The sequence below is a fragment of the Silurus aristotelis genome (assembly GCF_946808225.1).
Source record: "Silurus aristotelis genome assembly, chromosome: 18".
In the NCBI taxonomy this organism is placed as follows: domain Eukaryota; kingdom Metazoa; phylum Chordata; class Actinopteri; order Siluriformes; family Siluridae; genus Silurus; species Silurus aristotelis.
Genome location: NC_139591.1, coordinates 22,468,696 through 22,486,640, shown reverse-complemented (window position 1 = coordinate 22,486,640; position 17,945 = coordinate 22,468,696). Strand labels below are relative to the sequence as shown.

Genomic DNA, 17,945 nt, shown 5'->3' with positions numbered 1-17,945 from the left:
TATATATATATATATATATATATATATATATATATATATATATATTTAATATAATATATAAAAAAAGGTTGATCTCATATGAAAGAGTTCGGGCGAGAGATCCAGTGTGATTTTTATCCACAACACTACAACTAATGTTACGCATCGTACACGACCCAGATGTGGTACTGTGTATCCGGGATCCATGTAGAGAATAAAAATGGCTCAACCCTTCAGCAAAGCTTTTTTTTTTTTGTATCAGTCAGGTGTCATTTCAGTGTGGCCCTTGTTGGCCCTTGTTGTAAATGATCACCCCGGTGTTGCACTACATCACTAACATTGACATCGAGACCCCCGTAATGGCACTGCGACAAGGGGGAAAAGAGAGGAAAAAAATCTGGCACCTTTGCATCGGTTTTCTTCGGCTATTCGACATCTATATAGCCTTCTGAGTTTTTTTTTTTTTAGTTTTTTTTCATCAGCAAGTAAAAAAAAAATACAAAATGAGTACACTTCTGTAACGTTATGCCCAGGTGTAAAGATGAAATGTGAGGTTAGTCTGATTAGAGAAAGGATTGGATCAGATTAGATTAGACGGACATAAACAAATATCCGTATGTTCACGTTCGTTAGCACAGACTGGAATAACAGAATTTCAAATAATAATAATAAGAAGAAGAAGAAGAAGAAAAAAAAAACGAAAGAAAAAAACCCACAAAACCTGCATTAAAAATCCAATGATAAAGTCAAAATAACAAACCTGGCTCATAAAATTCTCGATTTTCGGGAAGTTACGATCCCAAATCGAGCCCCTTTTTTTTTTTATTTTTAATTGAATATAATACAATTCAAACTTTCAAAATTCCGACATTCTTCTCTGTAATTTCACTAATTTCCTAAAGTCATTAATCAATGATTAAGCCAGAATCGTCTTCACCTTTCAGGTCACCGATTTCCACATACCTCACCTTTAAACCCGGGACGATTCGCTCCAGCGATCATCTACTCAATCAAGAAAAACTTTGACGCACTCAAACCGCCTCTTCGTTTAGATTTTATTTATTCAGATCACGTGACCAATCGGAAACGAGGTGCTTTTATATTCACACCAAATGAACAAGTGACAATTTTTCTTTTTAGTTTGGGGAAGAAAAATAAAAAATGCTGCACGAAATGGCCGAAATAGACCTCGGATCTTTCTCTCCATTCGCCAACGACGCATTGAAGATGAGCAAAACGAAAACAACTCTAAAATGACAAAAATAATTTTTACACCAATGGATGTGCTCGAAGCTGGAACTCTCTAAGAAGCTCACCTCGTTAAATAAAGTCAGCATGGTAACGAAGAACAGCGTAACCTGTTATCTGGACCCCTCCGATTAAAAAAAAAAAGAAGAAAAAAAAAAAGGTGTTAAATTAAAAAAAAAATCTCTATAAAATGCACACGGTAGGTAAAAACACAGTATAAAAAAATGCAAAATCATACAATCAAGGTGCTCAAACATGGAGTGTTATTTCATTATTTTCCTTTTTTATCTTCACATGAGGCAAATACTTCTTTTTTTTTTCTGCTAAATTTCTCCGTATGACAGGATAAGAGTGGGATTTTCAGGATTTGGGAAAAACGAGGAAAGGGAAACAGGAAGGTAAGTGAGATTAAAGGAGGGTTGGTGGGTTTCGGGAGTGAAGAGTCCCGACTCTGGACCTAGCGTTGGAATGGGAAACACCTCCACTTGTAAACACCCCCCAACCCCCTGATCTCCTGCAGGAAAGTGGAGAGCTCTAACCCAGGCTGGTGATGTTAGCCCTGCCACCAGGGGGCGCCACGATGCGCTGAGTGCTGCGACGTGGGACGTTATCGTCAACCTGAGCACCTGCGGAGAAAAAAAACGGGAGCAGACGCTTACATTAGGAGGCGTGAACTTTGTTTCTGTCACAGTGTTGAACTTTTGTGTTTTGGAGCATATTGATAAACCTGGAAAGTCACTGGTTTGCTTCAGACACTATATGGACTAAAGTACAGTATATGTGGTTCCTTCCTTAAGGTTTGAGAGACACAATTGAAGATCTCCTGCATAGACCTCCAACCCTATTGAACATATGAACTGGAACGCTGACTGCACCCAAGACCTCCTCACGTCACTAACATCGGTACCTGACTTTACTTACACCCTTAAAGCAAAATGAATCTACACAAAATCTAGTGGAACATCTTCCCAGAAGACTGAAGATCATTATAACAGCAAAAGGGGATTAAATGTGGAATGGGATTCAAAATATAACAATGTTATGCTTTACATCTACAGACAGACAGACAGATAGATCACTTAATTCATTTCAGAGGTAAGATCACAAATTTTACATATCCCAGCTCGTCTAGAAGTTGGGCTTAGAGCACAGGGTCAGCCAACAGTGGTTCCTTGGTGGTGATGGGGTTTAAACCCCATCACCTTATGATCTGAGCCATAGCACTAAACCCAGAGCCATAACTGTTGAACCACCACAGCATTTACATATAAATAACCTATTGATTACCTGTAAGAATTCCTCAGAAACTTTAGATTCTAAGTGTAACCTTTTTTATACCTTCAGTAAAACTTTAAAACAGAAAACACACATGTGCTGCATCAAAATGAAGATATAGCTTACCGTTCCTGGGTCTAGACTCACCAGAGAGGCTGAATCCAGACTGGTGCAGGTTCCGGACAGGCTGCCCTTGCTGTTTGGATGGAGATGTTTTAGCTGAAGAAGCAGGAGTAATAGCCTTTGGAGTCACGGTGACTTCACACACCGGTCCGTCGTACAGGCCACGAGGAACGCCCCTCAACTCAGCAAGCTGCAGGAGATACAGTAAAACATCATTTTCAGAGTGGGACCAGAAACGTATACAATATCAGCTGTATTACTGGAAGATTTATCTGGCAAACTCGGAGTCGCTCTCACTTTTTAAACGCTTTCTTTTTTTCTCCGCCATTTTGTGGGCGTGGCTAAACAAAAATCAGCTATGAATCAGCTGTGTATTTTAGCGTAGTATTTTTCGGCCGAATGGCAGGAACATTTCCAAAAATGTTTGATGTAAATGATGATAAACGACGCCCACTGCGTTCTGAAATGCATTTCCTGCTAACGCTAAAGTAATCCGGTTACCATGGTAACAATGGTAACCGTGTATTTTAAGCCCCCAAAATCAGCATTATTAGTTTACCCTGCTGCGGGCTTTTATCCTCTTGTAGACGTAGTCAGGGAATGGTTTCCGGGGCACGTAGCGTCCTGAGCCCTCGATGGTGTGCAGGGTTCCGTCCTCTAGAACGATCTTTCCCTGGCTGATGACCACCAGTGGAGCTCCACGAACTTCCATGGCCTCGAAGATGTTGTACTCCACTGCCTGCATAACAAGGACAAGGACAAGAGAACAAGAGCATGATACAACACACATGTAGAGACTTAGGCAAGGCAACTATATATATATATATATATATTGTTCTAAATGAACCTTAAATTAATACTTTTCAAGTTTGTAATACTCTAATCAAGATGTGCATGGAAATATACGTATGTTTTATGTTTTATGCAAATGTATGTTTATTATGAGTAAAACCATAATTAGCATAGAAGACAGAATTATCTTGTAAATATTTTAAAGTAACAAGGGTGTTTTAAATTGCAATAAAAATCATCAGGACACCAAAAGGAACTTTTGCTATGTTTCCACACGGACGGTTTTAATTGCCGGATGTGTGCATCATGGCGAATTTTGGTGCAAAAACAAATGTTTGGTGGAGTTTTTTTTTTTTTTTTTTATAAAATCGTATATAATTAAAATCGAATCTGTCTTGAAATCTAATAAAATATATTTCTGTTAATCTTGAATAAAAAAAACGGTCAAACAGAAATGTGTGCTGCATTAACCGTGTGTTAATTAAATTTGTGCCGTTAAAATAAGTTTTGCGTTGACTTGGCGCATCAAGTTTAGTTTGGGGAAGAAACACGTGGCTGGAAAAATCAGGTGTCCCAATACCTTCCATACAGTGTGTGTGCATTTATAAAACACCATATCTGTACATTTTAAGTATTAAGTACATTTTACTTGCAATATTATCAATGACGTTGTAGCAGCTGAAAACCAACAACTACCAACTCACCATCGTCTTTTTTTTTTTTTTTTCTTTTTTTTGTGTAAAATCATCTGTCCTGAAAAATCTCTGAGAAGTAAAAGCTTTACTACAGAGTTTCATGAACCTCTGAAACCAGACAGTTACTTGTATTAAATTATATGGAGTGTCAAGTGACCACAAAATCCTTCTTGTAAATAAGCGGTCGCTATGGAAACAGCTGCATTAATATCAACCTATTATATGGAGCTGCAATACTTAATAGAAAATTAATCAACACCTTCTGTCCACTGCTGTGGTGTAGAGTTCATGAGCATACAGAATGCATTTAGTCCAATTCTCTCTCTCTTTCTCTTTTAAACACACACACACACACACACACACACACACACACACACACACACACACACACACACACACACACACACACACACACACACACACACATCCTGTTCCAGCTGCCAACAGTCAGTTGAGTTATGATCCAACACTTGGGCAGCGTTTCTGCATGACATCAGCGCTGAACCATGAGTCAGAGCTCCACACCCAGACTCTGGTGAACAACACGACCGAACACTTTGAATCCACACAGAAAAAACCCTCTCCATAAAACTCCAACAGTTTGCAAAAAAGGATCTGTATGCTGAGACCATGAAGGCGTTATCTTATCCATACAAGCGTGTTCATTATGGATGCACATTCCTGCTTGTCCTGTTACATGTTTGTTTTTTTCCTTATATTGGACAAATTTAGGCTACAATGATAGGTCTCACTGACATGCCCACAAAGCTCTCTTTAGATGTTTCAGGGCTTTTGCTTTAAAATAGAATTCATAAACCAACATTAAAGCACATCTAACAAGACAGGAAACCCTCACCAGATTGTGGCTCTTGGCCGATATGATCTTAGTGAGATCAGGGTCCCAGAGCACCAGGTCTGCATCTGATCCCACAGCGATGCGGCCCTTACGCGGGTACAGGTTGAGGATCTTAGCAGCGTTCGTGCTGGTCACGGCCACGAACTGGTTCTCGTCCATCTTCCCAGACACCTGCCGAGAAAAATGCATGTTCGAAAGTCGTTCATCGTGGAAATGAAAACAAAAAGATTTGAACTTTAATAAACTAAACTGAATCCTCTGAAAAACTAAATGTGTATCTTTGCTTAAGGTGTTATATAAAATCTTTTTTATAGCACCTGTATTTTGTATGTACACTTCTAACACACGCATGCACACACACACACACACACACAGACACACACACACACACACACACACACACACACACACACACACACACAATCCTGATAAATTTGGTGTGATCTGATTTCACATGGGGTCAAATTCTTACTGAGCAAATAATCATACAAAATCGTGTAAACATATATAAATGGATGGATGGATGGATGGATGGATGGATGGATAGATGGATTGACGGACAGATATGCAGGCAGACAGACAGGCATGCAGGCAGACAGGCAGACAGACAGACAGACAGACAGACAGACAGACAGACAGACAGACAGACAGACAAGCAGACAGATAGATAAACATTTTTGGGGAATAGAAGGAGGGTTAAAGAACTGGATGAATTGGTGGATGGATGGATGGATGGATGGATGGATAAATAGATGCACGGTTGGATGGATGGATTAATCAATAGATAGATAGACAGACAGAGATAAAATATTAAATCAACAGTAAGATAAATAGATAGACAGACTAAGAAATACATTTGGGTTGTAAAAATGGATAAACACGACAGACAGACAGACAGACAGACAGACAGACAGACAGACAGACAGACAGACAGACAGACAGACAGACAGACAGACAGACAGACAGACAGACAGACAGACAGACAGACAGATAGATAGATAGATAGATAGATAGATAGATAGATAGATAGATGTCCCCAGATATTCCAGTGTGTCCCAACTGTATCCTACTCACCACACATTTGTCCCAGATGATGGACATCCTTTCCTCTGTGCCGTTGGTTCCTTCAGGGATGAGGGTGAAGTCATCTTTGCCCACAGCCCTCTGCGCGGTGTTAAAGGTGCAATGGGCGCTGCCCGTCACCTGAAGGTCACCACTAGGGACACGGAAAAATGGAGGAAACTCAGTGAATATTTAAATTTTTTCAGATTTTTTGTTTTTAGATAAAATTCCCAGTCAGCGCTCCCTAATCATACTGTACAGCACCTAATGAACGAATCTTTTTTTGAGTCATTGTTTTTGAATATCTGCATAGTCGCATGACTAAATAACGAACGATGCAATTCTGTTTCCTGCACATAACCTACAGAGATTTCGAGATGCTCTGCTCATGCGTGTCCAGTAGAAACCGAACGAATCACTCTTTAAGACGACTCGTTCTTCTGAGTCACATTTAAGACTCGACTAGTTCATGAATGACCCGTCACTAGTACAAAGCCAGCTCTATTAAGATCTGCTTTAAATGAGTTGGAGTGGAAGATCTCCTGCTATAGAGCTCCAACCCTATTGAGCTGAATTGGCACATTGACTGCACCCTCCTTATTTTTCAAAGACTGGAAATGAGAACGAATGCTAAAAAAGCAACAGAAACGTGGATATTTTCTGCCCCGTAACAGGGCGGGTTCCTTTTCAAAACCCATGACTTCACTCTCTTCCTTTTTTCACTCTTCGGTGGTTCCAAATTGGCACCGGCTAATGCTTATTTTATAATTATGACTAAAAAAGTGGAGCAGGAATATATCAAGAAGAAAAAAAAAAAAAGCATCTCACCATGACAGCAGGGAGTTGAGATAGTCGGGCGTGGTGGGATCCGGACTCAGAGGAGGAGAGGTCACATACGCTGCAGCTTTGGCCCAGTTTTTGCTCCAATAGTGTGAGCCGTCTGTGCCGAGACTCGCCGTGATCGGTTCCCCGTACACCACTGTGCCTGCGCCAACCAATCGCACGACATCACATCAAAACCAGCGCTAACGTGTAATCATACAGCAATTATCTGCTCTAATTCTGGTGAACTCTAAATAATGGCCAAGTGAAAGTGGGTCATGATGAATGCTATGAATGATCAGAGATTTCATTCGTCTCACATGTGGTTTTAATCAGACACAGTTTTTTTTTAAGAACGTAACCCTGTTATTGAGGTTCGAACCTTTCTTCCTGGCCTGGGCGATGACATCCGCAGCGCTCTTGCTCATCACCTTGGTGATGTAAAGAGGACAGTTGGTCTGATTGGCCACAGTGATGGAGCGGTTCACCGCCTCGGCCTCCACCTAAACGCCACAAGACAGGAGTGGGATTTCTGTTAGCATTGGCACATCCTACATTCCTGCATCAAGTCCCTAAATGGAGTTTTGTCCACGCTCCAGTTCCAATTCATCCCAAAGGTGTTCAGTAGTGATGAGATCAGAGCTCTATAGCAGGTCACTTAAGATCTTCCTCTCCAAAGCATGTAAGCCAGATCTTCAAGGAACTCACTTTGTGCACAGGTTTGGATTTCCAAGTTTAAGTGAATGTAAAAATTGAGTGCCTCCAGCTTTGTGGTTACAGTTTGGAAAAGAAACGCATATAGAAGGAAAGGTCAGGTGACCCAATACTTTTGGAAATACAGTGTATGTTACAAAATTGGATGCACACAATCGTTTAGGAGATCCAAACTTGCTCCAACACAAATCCAGCGCTATGCTTTACAAGGGTTCCAGTCTTCTATATTATATGGTGTGGCTTTATATTTGTTTGGGATCTTCACCATCATGTTGTATATGCTGTTTATGGCATTTGGCAGACCCCCTTATTTATATAACTGAACAGCTATGACGTTAAGAGCCTTATTCAGGGGCAGGTTGGCGTGGCTGGGAGTTGAACCCATGATCTTCAGATCGAAAAGGTTAAAAAGCCACCACCCCTTACACAAGCGAGTTCATTTCTCCTGAACAACCTCCACACTGATCCCTGTAAGATTTGGTGTAAATGTGGGATGTACCTCTTCTGGACGACTCAACACATGTCCTTCCGGCCCGGTGATTCCCAACTCCAGTATTCTGCGCTGCTCCTGTCGGATAAACAAAGATGTGACGCATGAACACAGGGATGTTCTTTACACTCTATACACGACAATCTTTTTTCCAGATTTCTTCAATATAATTGTTTTTCCTGCTATACGACTCCTGCATCAGACTGCACTAATAACACGAATGTAACAAAAGTATTTAATCAGCAGTGTTTTTGATTTACATTTAATTTTTTATTGTTCATTATTGATTTATTGTTTGTGTTTATTCATACATTTCTTTTACTCTTCAGGTAGATATAGAGTGTGTATAACCTATACCAACAAAGCATTTCTTAGATCAGGTCCAAGTTTGCAATTATTTAGAAAAAAGTAAAAATAAATCTTAATATCAAATAAAAAATGTAATTATCAAAATCGCATATTTTTTTTATTTAATTATGGATATTAAATATTTTTTTTTATTTGTTTGTTTATTTATATGAAAATGGTGAACTTTTGCAAAACTATTGAACTGGGCAAAAATAAATAAATAAATAAAATGTAAAAAAAAAAAAAAAAAAAAAAATTTTAAAGGGTTAGATTTTTTTTTATGTACTTATCCTGTAAATCTTAAAATATTTATTTATTTATTTATTTATTTATTTATTTATTTATTTATTTATTCATTTGCTTATTTGTTGCTTTTTAATGTTTTATTAAATTTGTATTACGTTTTTATAATAAACGTATGGTCGGAGCTCCATAGCAGGAGATCATCCACTCCAGCCCATGTAAAGCCCATCTTCATGGACGGTGGAACAGGTTTGGGTCCCCTAATTCAAGTGAGGGGAAAATTCACTGCTATTACGTCCTATACAATTACGTGCCTCCAAACATTGTGGTGACAGTTTGGGGTAGAACCGCATATGGCTGGGAAATTCAGGTGTCCCAATACTTTTGTCCATATAGTGTATGTGTAAAAAAAAAAAAAAAAAGGATCCGTTTAATCTTACATTTAATTTATGCTAATTGTATGCATATATTTTGCTTATATTAACAAACAAAAAAAACCGGTTTGGTGCGAAAACGTCGAAATCTCTTAAACCGGACATTTCTCTTCTCTACGATGAGGACTGTATTCTGATTTCTGGAGATGTTTGTGACAAGCAAAACTGTCCAGAGCCGAGCGTGTGCATTAATAACTCTGATATCATGAAGAAGTTATGCTCTTCTGACCGCGCCAGTATAAAGTCTGAACGCTTTACAGAAGTCTCTGATGGTTTAATCCATATGGTGTGTGTTAAAGTCTTTCCGATCGGGGAATCTTACCTCGGCGATAATGTCTCCGTTCTCGGCGTGGACCTGCGCGATGGCTCCGAGGTCCCGGATCACACTGAACACCTCGTAGATCTGCACAAGAATCAACACACACGTACCATCACATATGCACCACTATTTCTCTGAAATTGGCCTAAGCAGATCTTCTTGGATTCTGGATTTTGTTCTGGCGGTGTGTTTTTTTACGCAGATGGAAAAGGCAGCAGGAGACCACCAGAGACCCCTTTTGTTTATGAATGAGTCAGAAAGGCATCTCTAAAAGATCGTTTCCCGCATTTTTTTTTCGTCCCTTGGTCTTATGCCTGATTCACTCTGTGCCTCTGGAAAGCTTCACGTCTAAAGGAAACACTGTCTCGCAGCTTACATGATGTAAATAATGTCGAACGGGTCTGGATTTAATTTCGGCTGGGCGATGTAGGCTGAGTGGAGGAGAACCGATGAGAAGTTCCTGGGACGCATACCTGAGAGTCGGTCAGCTGGAAGAAGTCCTTGTAGGCCAGATAGACCAGGAAAGAGTTCACACCTGGAAAGAAGATAAACAGAGGAATTAACAAGAATGCAACAGCTGTATAAAGTATTGGCACACCTGACTTTTCCAGTCATTTGTGTTTCTGGAGACATACAATTGTATTTAGGTCTTTTGATGCAGGAGCATGGAATTTTCCATTTACTTGAACTAGGAGAACCAAATGAATCTCCACAAATCTCTTCACAAAATCTAGAGCATCTTCATAATAGAGAGGAGCTTATTGTAACAGCAAATGGGAACTCAATGTAAAATGGGATGCTCAAAACGAAGCATCGTGTTTCTCCATTTATGGTGTCTTTATGATGGAACATTTAATTCTACGTAAACATCTTGGAAGATAGTGATAAACACTGTGTTAAATTTTTACGTGTCGTACCGTGGTCCTTCACGAGCGTCTCCATTTCCTCCTGGATGCCTTTGTGCCACTCAGTGATGTCGACGTGGAGCGAGTAATCGCAGCACGACTTACTGTCGGCCCACTGACGCCACTGATTAAACGCCGCCATCAGGCTGGTCCCTGGTTCCGGAACCACGTGATCAACTAATTGGGCGAAGACACATAGGCGAAGACTTTTTTAATGCGGATAGACACGTATTCTGAGTGAGTGCTGATGAATTATGGCGTCGGTACAGAAGGAAGACGAGTTCATTGCTTAGAGGTCACTGGAGGTCAGATTTGTTTACTGAGAGATTGTAACCCTGATCCTATTTATTCCCACCTATATTTTTCAATCAATCTCTTTATAAACCTTCATTATGCTCACTATTGAAGCACTATTTCGTTTTCCATTCACGCCAGAAGCCTTTATTCAATTCAATGAAATTTCAGGTGCAGAGATTTTTTTACAATGGACACTGTCTCAAAGCAGAGGAATAGAGATGAAGCATTAATAAAAAAAATTATAATTTTGTTCCTTATAATTGTAAGTTTATCCCTAATTAGAGATCCAGTGGCAACTGTGGAAATTAAAAACTGAGACAGGATGAGGAAGAAACCTTCAAATCAACCAGACTCAACACCGAATGTCCATTTATTACAGTTCCATCAGTGATAAGGTGTGCAGTGATAAGTATCTAAATTAAACTTCTCTTCTCTTCTCTTCTCTTCTCTTCTCTTCTCTTCTCTTTCTCTTCTCTTTCTCTTCTCTTTCTCTTCTTTTATTTTTCATTTTCTTTTTTTTCCTTTCATTTTCTCTTCTCTTCTCTTCTCTTCTCTTCTCTTCTCTTCTCTTTCCTTTCCTTCCCTTTCCTTATATTTCTCTTCTCTTCTCTTCTTTTTCATTCCTTCTTTTTCCTTTCATTTTCTTTCTCTTCTTTTCTCTTCTCTTCTCACCTCTTCCCTGATATTTCTCTTCCCTTTTCTTTTCTTCTCTTCTATTTCTCTTCTCTTATTTTTCATTTCCTTCTTTTTCCTTTCCTTTCCTTTCCTTTCCTTTTATTTTCTCTTCTCTTCTCTTCTCTTCTCTTCTCTTCTCTTCTCTTCTCTTCTCTTCTCTTCTCTTTTCTTCTCTTTTCTTCTCTTCTCTTCTCTTCTCTTTCCTTACCTGATATTTCTCTTCTCTTTTCTTTTCTTCTCTTCTATTTCTCTTCTCTTCTCTTATTTTTCATTTCCTTCTTTTGTCCTTTCCTTTCCTTTCCTTTCCTTTTCTCTTCTTTTCTCTTCTTTTCTCTTCTCTTCTCTTCTCTTCTCTTCTCTTTTTTCCCTCTTTTTTAAACTTTAGCTTCAACCTCATTACATCTTGACTGTTTTCCAGAGCTGCCAAAGGGCCTAAACCCAAAAGAAACAAAACATTTCCCCACAAAAGGTAATGAGATACTAACAGTATAAACTAATATAGAAATCGTTTGCATTTTGTTCGCTCAAAGACCTCATGAGTTCACAGGTCAGAATTTTAAAAGCTATAAAAAAAAAACAAAGTTCTGCTCCACTGTACCTCTGGTGTGAGTGATGTGAACGTTTCAGTACAAAAATAGATACCTGAGAATATTATCATGTTTTGCAGGGAGAACATCTGGAAATGAGGTGAACAGTATTTGTCAGTTTGCAATAAATCAGACTGCACTGGATTTTCGAATGAAATCTAATGGAAGTGTGTGAAGTTGCTCCACATGTTCCATGAGTCTCCCCTGTGCCATGTCGCATAAGAGGATTGTCAGAGAGACAGAGTGATTATTTCACACAGCAGTCGTGCTGAGACTCACTGATCATGGTGGTTCCTCCTGCCACTGCCGCCCGGGTGCCCTGGTAAAAGTCATCGGCTGCTGTCATGCCTCGGTCAGGCATCTGAAAGCGAGTGTGGACATCAATACCTCCAGGCATCACCATGCGGCCATGAGCATCGATGGTCTTCACTCCACCTGGGACAATCAGGTTCTCACCAATCTGCCTACAGAGCAGGAGAGAGGAAGGAGAAGAGAAGAGAAGAGAAGAGAAGAGAAGAGAAGAGAAGAGAAGAGAAGAGAAGAGAAGAGAAGAGAAGAGAAGAGATGAAAAGAGAAGAGAAGAGAAAAAAATAAGAAAAGAAATGGAAAGGAAAGAAAAAAGGAAAAGAAAAAAGGGGTATTTTAGTGAAGTGATTAATCTTATTAATATATGTCTGTCTGTCTGTCTGTCTGTCTGTCTGTCTGTCTGTCTGTCTGTGTCTATCTATCTATCTATCTATCTATCTATCTATCTATCTATCTATCTGTCTGTCTGTCTGTCTGTCTGTCTGTCTGTCTGTCTGTCTGTCTGTCTGTCTGTCTGTCTGTCTGTCTGTCTGCCTGCCTATCAGAAATACTTACTTGATGAGTCCATCCTCCATGTAGATGTCTGCTGAGAAGGACTGGTCATCATTCACGATCTTTGCTCCTTTGATTAGCAGTCTCTCACTCTGGAAACATAAATATATATGAACACAGCATTATTACATGGAAAAGGAACCGAGATAAAAGTGCAGAATTCTGAAGGAATAAAATGTGCAGAGTGGAAGAATTGACTCAGGTTACAGAGTCTGTGCTTAGGAAGGAAAGGAAAGCTGAAATATGAAGCATCAGATCCTCGTACTAATTTAACCGGAACCTTTTAAAGACATATACGAGGCTGGCATTTCTTTTCACCGAGCACATCAGTGAGTTTCTCACCACACTCAGACCAACCAGTTCCTCAAATGCCAGGACGTCACCACTGGAGCAGCCAGATGTGCTTACATGACTTAAATTTAGTCTCGGGTGTATTCAACATGAGTCAAATTTCAAATGTTGTCTCAGCTACACAGTATATAAATATATATAACGTAACACCTGATGTTGCCAAGAAAAAAATAATTCCCCAACTCTATTTCCATTATCACCACAATAACCAAATACAACACAGTATTTCTTTCAGAATACAATATTTCCAGATGTTTTGTCTGTCTAAAGTCTACGATCATGAACATCTTCCCCAGTGATGATTCAGCAATAGTGAATAATAATAATACACTATAATACAGCTATAAATTATTCAATTTATTAATTTAAGTTAATTTAGTTTTGTAAATGAGTGTTACTGTTAAATATGTCAAAAGGAAAGAGAAGAGAAGAGAAGAGAAGAGAAGAGAAGAGAAGAGAAGAGAAGAGAAGAGAAGAGAAGAGAAGAGAAGGAAAGGGAGGGGAAGAATATAGAAGAGAAGAGAAGAGAAGAGAAGAGAGGTAAAAGGAAGAGAAGAGAAGAGAAGAGAAGGAAAAATGGAGGAGAAGAATAGAGGAGAAGAATAGAGGAGAAGAATAGAGGAGAAGAGAAGAGAAGAGAAGAGAAGAGAAGAGAAGAGAAGAGAAGAGAAGAGAAGGAAAGGAAAGGAAAGGAAAGGAACAGTCTGGATAGTGAGATTATTTGGAAGTTCTCCACACTGTAACTTTCTCAGATGTGGAACTTATCACATGATCCACAACCCAAATCTCCATCACTGCCACCACTGAAACTAGTGTTTGATACAAATGACCAAAGCTTTGCTCGACCCCATGGAGCAGTTTTTATGTCCAAAACCTGTACATGGCTCACTATCAATAATCCATAGTTTATCTACAAGGTAGCATCAGAAATTTTTGAGATTCGCTCTGTTTACCAGAAAGTGCTTTATTTACCAACGTTTCCATGCCATCACCTTCAAAATAGTCCACTTGCACAGCAACACATCTCTCCCAGGGTTCTTCTGGAACGAGTCCTGAAAGTCTTCTTATTATCGTTAGGCAAATGTCAGTTCTGCCTTTTGCAGGCCAATTAAATGTTTTTTGTTGTTTGTTTTTGTTCTTTACTTTTTTTGGTGAATACTTGTCTAGTAACATCCATAAAGTTGCACCCTTTAAGTAGAGAAATAAAAAATGAGGGAGTTGAGAGAAACACACTTTTAGGGATCATTACACATTTACGTGTCAATTGGCCCCTGTTTTTAAACGAATAGCGCTATTTTAAACCGTATTCTCATTTTCTGGGTGACGTGTTGCTTTAACATGGAATACGCCGCTGAGCAAAACCATCTTGTGTTAATGTGTTAAAAGCACCGGTGTGTTATTGATTAGCGAGGCAGAATTGCTAACAGATCCGAGTGCACACTCTGTGCTAAGTGTTTTGGGTTGCATGTTTGGTGTAATGGTGTCCTTTTACCGTTTCCTGAGTAATGATACCAACAAGACGAGCGATGAAACAGAGCTCACTGTTGGATGAAATGAACCATAGACTAGGGTCCAGATCTTCTAAATCAGTACTTCATGACACTCCCACCACACACACACACACACACACACACACACACACACACACACATCCAGTGCCGCTCCTACTACAAAGTTCTTTACACGCTCAGTCCTAAAGGACCCTCATTTCTGCATGAAAAGAAAGCAGGATCCATTCTGGTCACAAGACACACTGCATGGTTTTTCAGACAAAGGCGTCTCTGTCCCAACCTTGACGCTTCACATGCTTAATGGCAGCTTGGCAACCCGGGCCAGAGTGCGTCTGGCGTCCCCCCAACATGATGGTGAAGCCCTGAAACAGGCAACTCCTAACACAACTCGCAAAACAAGGACACAAATGAAAACTAAAACGAACAGAAGATCAGAAATGATCAACAGTGGAAAGGAAGTATTTTTTCTTCATTACTGAACTCAAGTACTTTTTAAAGTGTTTTTTTGCTTACGACGATTCACAATTTTCGAGGCGTGTAATTAAACATACGTGCAGCTCGATAATTACACAGATAGATAAATAACTAGGTAGACAGACAGGCAGACAGGCAGATAGATAGATAGATAGATAGATAGATAGATAGATAGATAGATAGATAGATAGATAGATAGATAGATAGATAGATAGATTTGTAAGACAGACAGACAGACAGATTTAACAGACAGACAGATAAAGAGATAAATAAATAGATAGATTTGACAGACAGACAGACAGACAGACAGACAGACAGACAGACAGACAGACAGCTTCAACAGACAGACAGACAGACAGACAGACAGACAGACAGACAGACAGACAGACAGACAGACGGACAGACAGACAGGCAGATTTAACAGACAGACAGATAAAGAGATAAATAGATAGATTTGTCAGACAGACAGACAGACAGACAGACAGACAGACAGACAGACAGACAGACAGACAGACAGATAGATAGATAGATAGATAGATAGATAGATAGATAGATAGATAGATAGATAGATAGATTTGTAAGACAGACAGACAGACAGACAGACAGACAGACAGACAGACAGACAGACAGATAGATTTGTAAGACAGACAGACAGACAGACAGACAGACAGACAGACAGACAGACAGACAGACAGACAGACAGATAGATAGATAGATAGATTACGAGGTCCATTCCCACAGTCCTTCACCCTCACTGTTTGTGCTCGTGTAGCTCCAAAAGATTAATTAAGCAACAGATGCTTCACCGATGAGAACATGAAGATGAGAACAGCTCAGAGTTCTCTCTATACGGAACAGTTTATTCACATACAGTACGGCTGGAGCTAAAATGAAGACGGATTAAACATTAAGTAAAACTCAAAGAGATGCCAAAAGCAACTGCAGAGCTCACAGAGCGTAAAGGAGACAGAAGCCATGACGTCATGCTAGCTCCGAGACCATTATATGGTGTACGAACAGCAGCTGTAAACTCTCGCATGTAGACGCAACAGACACGTCTTTAAAGTCGCGGTTTATCATTTGTTGAGCCTCCTGCTGCCTGCAAGCTGAACTTAGACTCTATTGAGCCACTTTTCGGAATGTGAATGCCTCATGATCTGGTTTAATGGAAGATTAAAGCTCTTGTATTAAGATCTATTAGATCAATGTATGCATGTAACATGCACCAAATTTTTTTAATGAAATCATAATTCTCTCTTAATTAAATAGAAATTCACAGAAATCGTATGACATCAGAAACCTAAATCTGTCCACCCACTTATCCTTTTCCCCTTCCATCCATTCACACTGAAGTCAAACGATCAGTGCTCTCCAAAATATCACCTTTTTACTCAATTCAGGGGTGTTTGGGAAGTGGTTCCTCAACAGTTATGGCTTTGTGTTACTACCAAGAAGTTGGAGGTTTGAGCCCCAGCAGCACTATGCTACCAGTGTTGGGCCCTTGAGCAAGGCCCTTAACCCATTCTGCTCCATGGGCTCTGTACCATGGCTGAGGCTGTGCTCTGACCCTTTCTTCCTAACAGCAGGATATGTGAAGGAAGAATTTCATTGCGCTGTAGTGTATATGTGATGAGTAGAAAGTAGTTCTTTTGTCCTTGTTGGATGAAGACGTTAATATGGGGCGTGTGGGAGATTCAAAATCTTACCACCATGTAACTATTGTGAATGGCGAGTCTTTAACTTGTGTCCCGGGTTGAGTAATATCTAAAAAAAAAAAAAAGTGTGTGTCTGGAACTAAAAACACGTTCTTAAATGCGTGTCGAAAACGCAAACACGGACACGAGATGGAAACAATCACCAGAGAAGTAAATAAATAACGAACAATTTGTGTGTTGCATTGAAAATGTGTCCTCGATTTTCCCCAAAAATCTCCAAAACATTCCTGAAGCAAATTTCTTCCTACTCTGTTCTCATCAGCTTATATTAATACAAACCTACAGTCTATGGAAACCTGACCATCTTCTGAGAAGACTAGATTTTGTAGGAATTTGTGGTTCACATTCACCCCAAAGGTGTTCAATAGGGTTTTACTCTATAGCAGGAGATCTTCCACTCCAAACCCATGTAAAGCAGATCTTCATGGAGCTGGATTTGTACACAGGGGCATTGACATGTCGAACAGATTTTGGGTCTCCTAGTTCAAGTGAAGTAAAATTTCATGCCACCAGATCCAAAGACGTTCTATACAATCGTGTTTCTCTGGCTTTGAGGGAACAGTTTGTCCATATAGTGTACGTGAAAGCAGCTTTAAAGCTCCATCACCTGCATCGTTGTTCCTCCAATAGATTTCTGTCTGTCTAGGAAGCTGATATCCGATCGGCCTGAAGGAAAACCCAAGTGGTGATACGTTGCGGTAAAAACCCTCCAAAAACACCACCTTTTTATTCCCTCTCGTGGGTTGGGGGATGGGGATGGGTGGGTTGGGGGCAATGCACGAGCAATGCAGCTGACGAGAGACACATTATTTCTGGAAGACAAGTGTGTGTGTGTGTGTGTGTGTGTGTGTGTGTGTGTGTGTGTGTGTGTGTGTGTGTGTGTGTGTGTGTGTGTGTGTGTGTGTGTGTCAAAGAGCTGAAACGACCGCAGAACAAGATGCAGTGCATTCTGCGACTACAATGCAGTTGCCATAGTAACTGAAGAGTTGGGCAAAGAACGAAGGATTTCCAGTAGGAAAGATGGAGCTGAGCGTTCGGCTGTCACAACCAATTTCACCGTTAAAATGCCGGATGGGTTTTTTCACACCACCACCGTATTCAATCACGCAACAAAATACATTAAAAAAAGAGAAAAACCAGGAACGTTTATGATTCATGTTTTGGACTTAAAA

General features: G+C 39.9%; 2 protein-coding genes across 5 annotated transcripts in view; one reads left to right on the top strand and one right to left on the bottom strand.

The window, feature by feature from the left end:
• Nucleotides 1-17,945, top strand: part of adra1ab (adrenoceptor alpha 1Ab) — a 445,038-nt gene that overhangs the window by 12,060 nt on the left and 415,033 nt on the right. The gene's annotated exons all lie outside the window — the stretch shown is intronic.
• dpysl2b (dihydropyrimidinase like 2b) overlaps nt 1,023-17,945 on the bottom strand; it is a 28,287-nt gene continuing 11,364 nt past the window's right edge. For 2 of the 4 annotated variants that reach the window (XM_083568767.1, XM_083568769.1), the window contains 13 exons: nt 12,726-12,814; nt 12,144-12,328; nt 10,318-10,482; nt 9,874-9,935; nt 9,404-9,484; nt 8,066-8,134; nt 7,235-7,355; nt 6,859-7,015; nt 6,043-6,184; nt 4,969-5,139; nt 3,185-3,364; nt 2,629-2,815; nt 1,023-1,853 (listed from right to left, as the gene is read on the bottom strand). In XM_083568767.1, the coding sequence (XP_083424893.1) occupies nt 1,762-1,853; nt 2,629-2,815; nt 3,185-3,364; nt 4,969-5,139; nt 6,043-6,184; nt 6,859-7,015; nt 7,235-7,355; nt 8,066-8,134; nt 9,404-9,484; nt 9,874-9,935; nt 10,318-10,482; nt 12,144-12,328; nt 12,726-12,814 (1,701 nt within the window). In that variant the 3' untranslated portion in view covers nt 1,023-1,761. The remainder of the gene's footprint in view (nt 1,854-2,628; nt 2,816-3,184; nt 3,365-4,968; nt 5,140-6,042; nt 6,185-6,858; nt 7,016-7,234; nt 7,356-8,065; nt 8,135-9,403; nt 9,485-9,873; nt 9,936-10,317; nt 10,483-12,143; nt 12,329-12,725; nt 12,815-17,945) is intronic. The other 2 variants (XM_083568768.1, XM_083568770.1) reach the window with 1 other exon arrangement.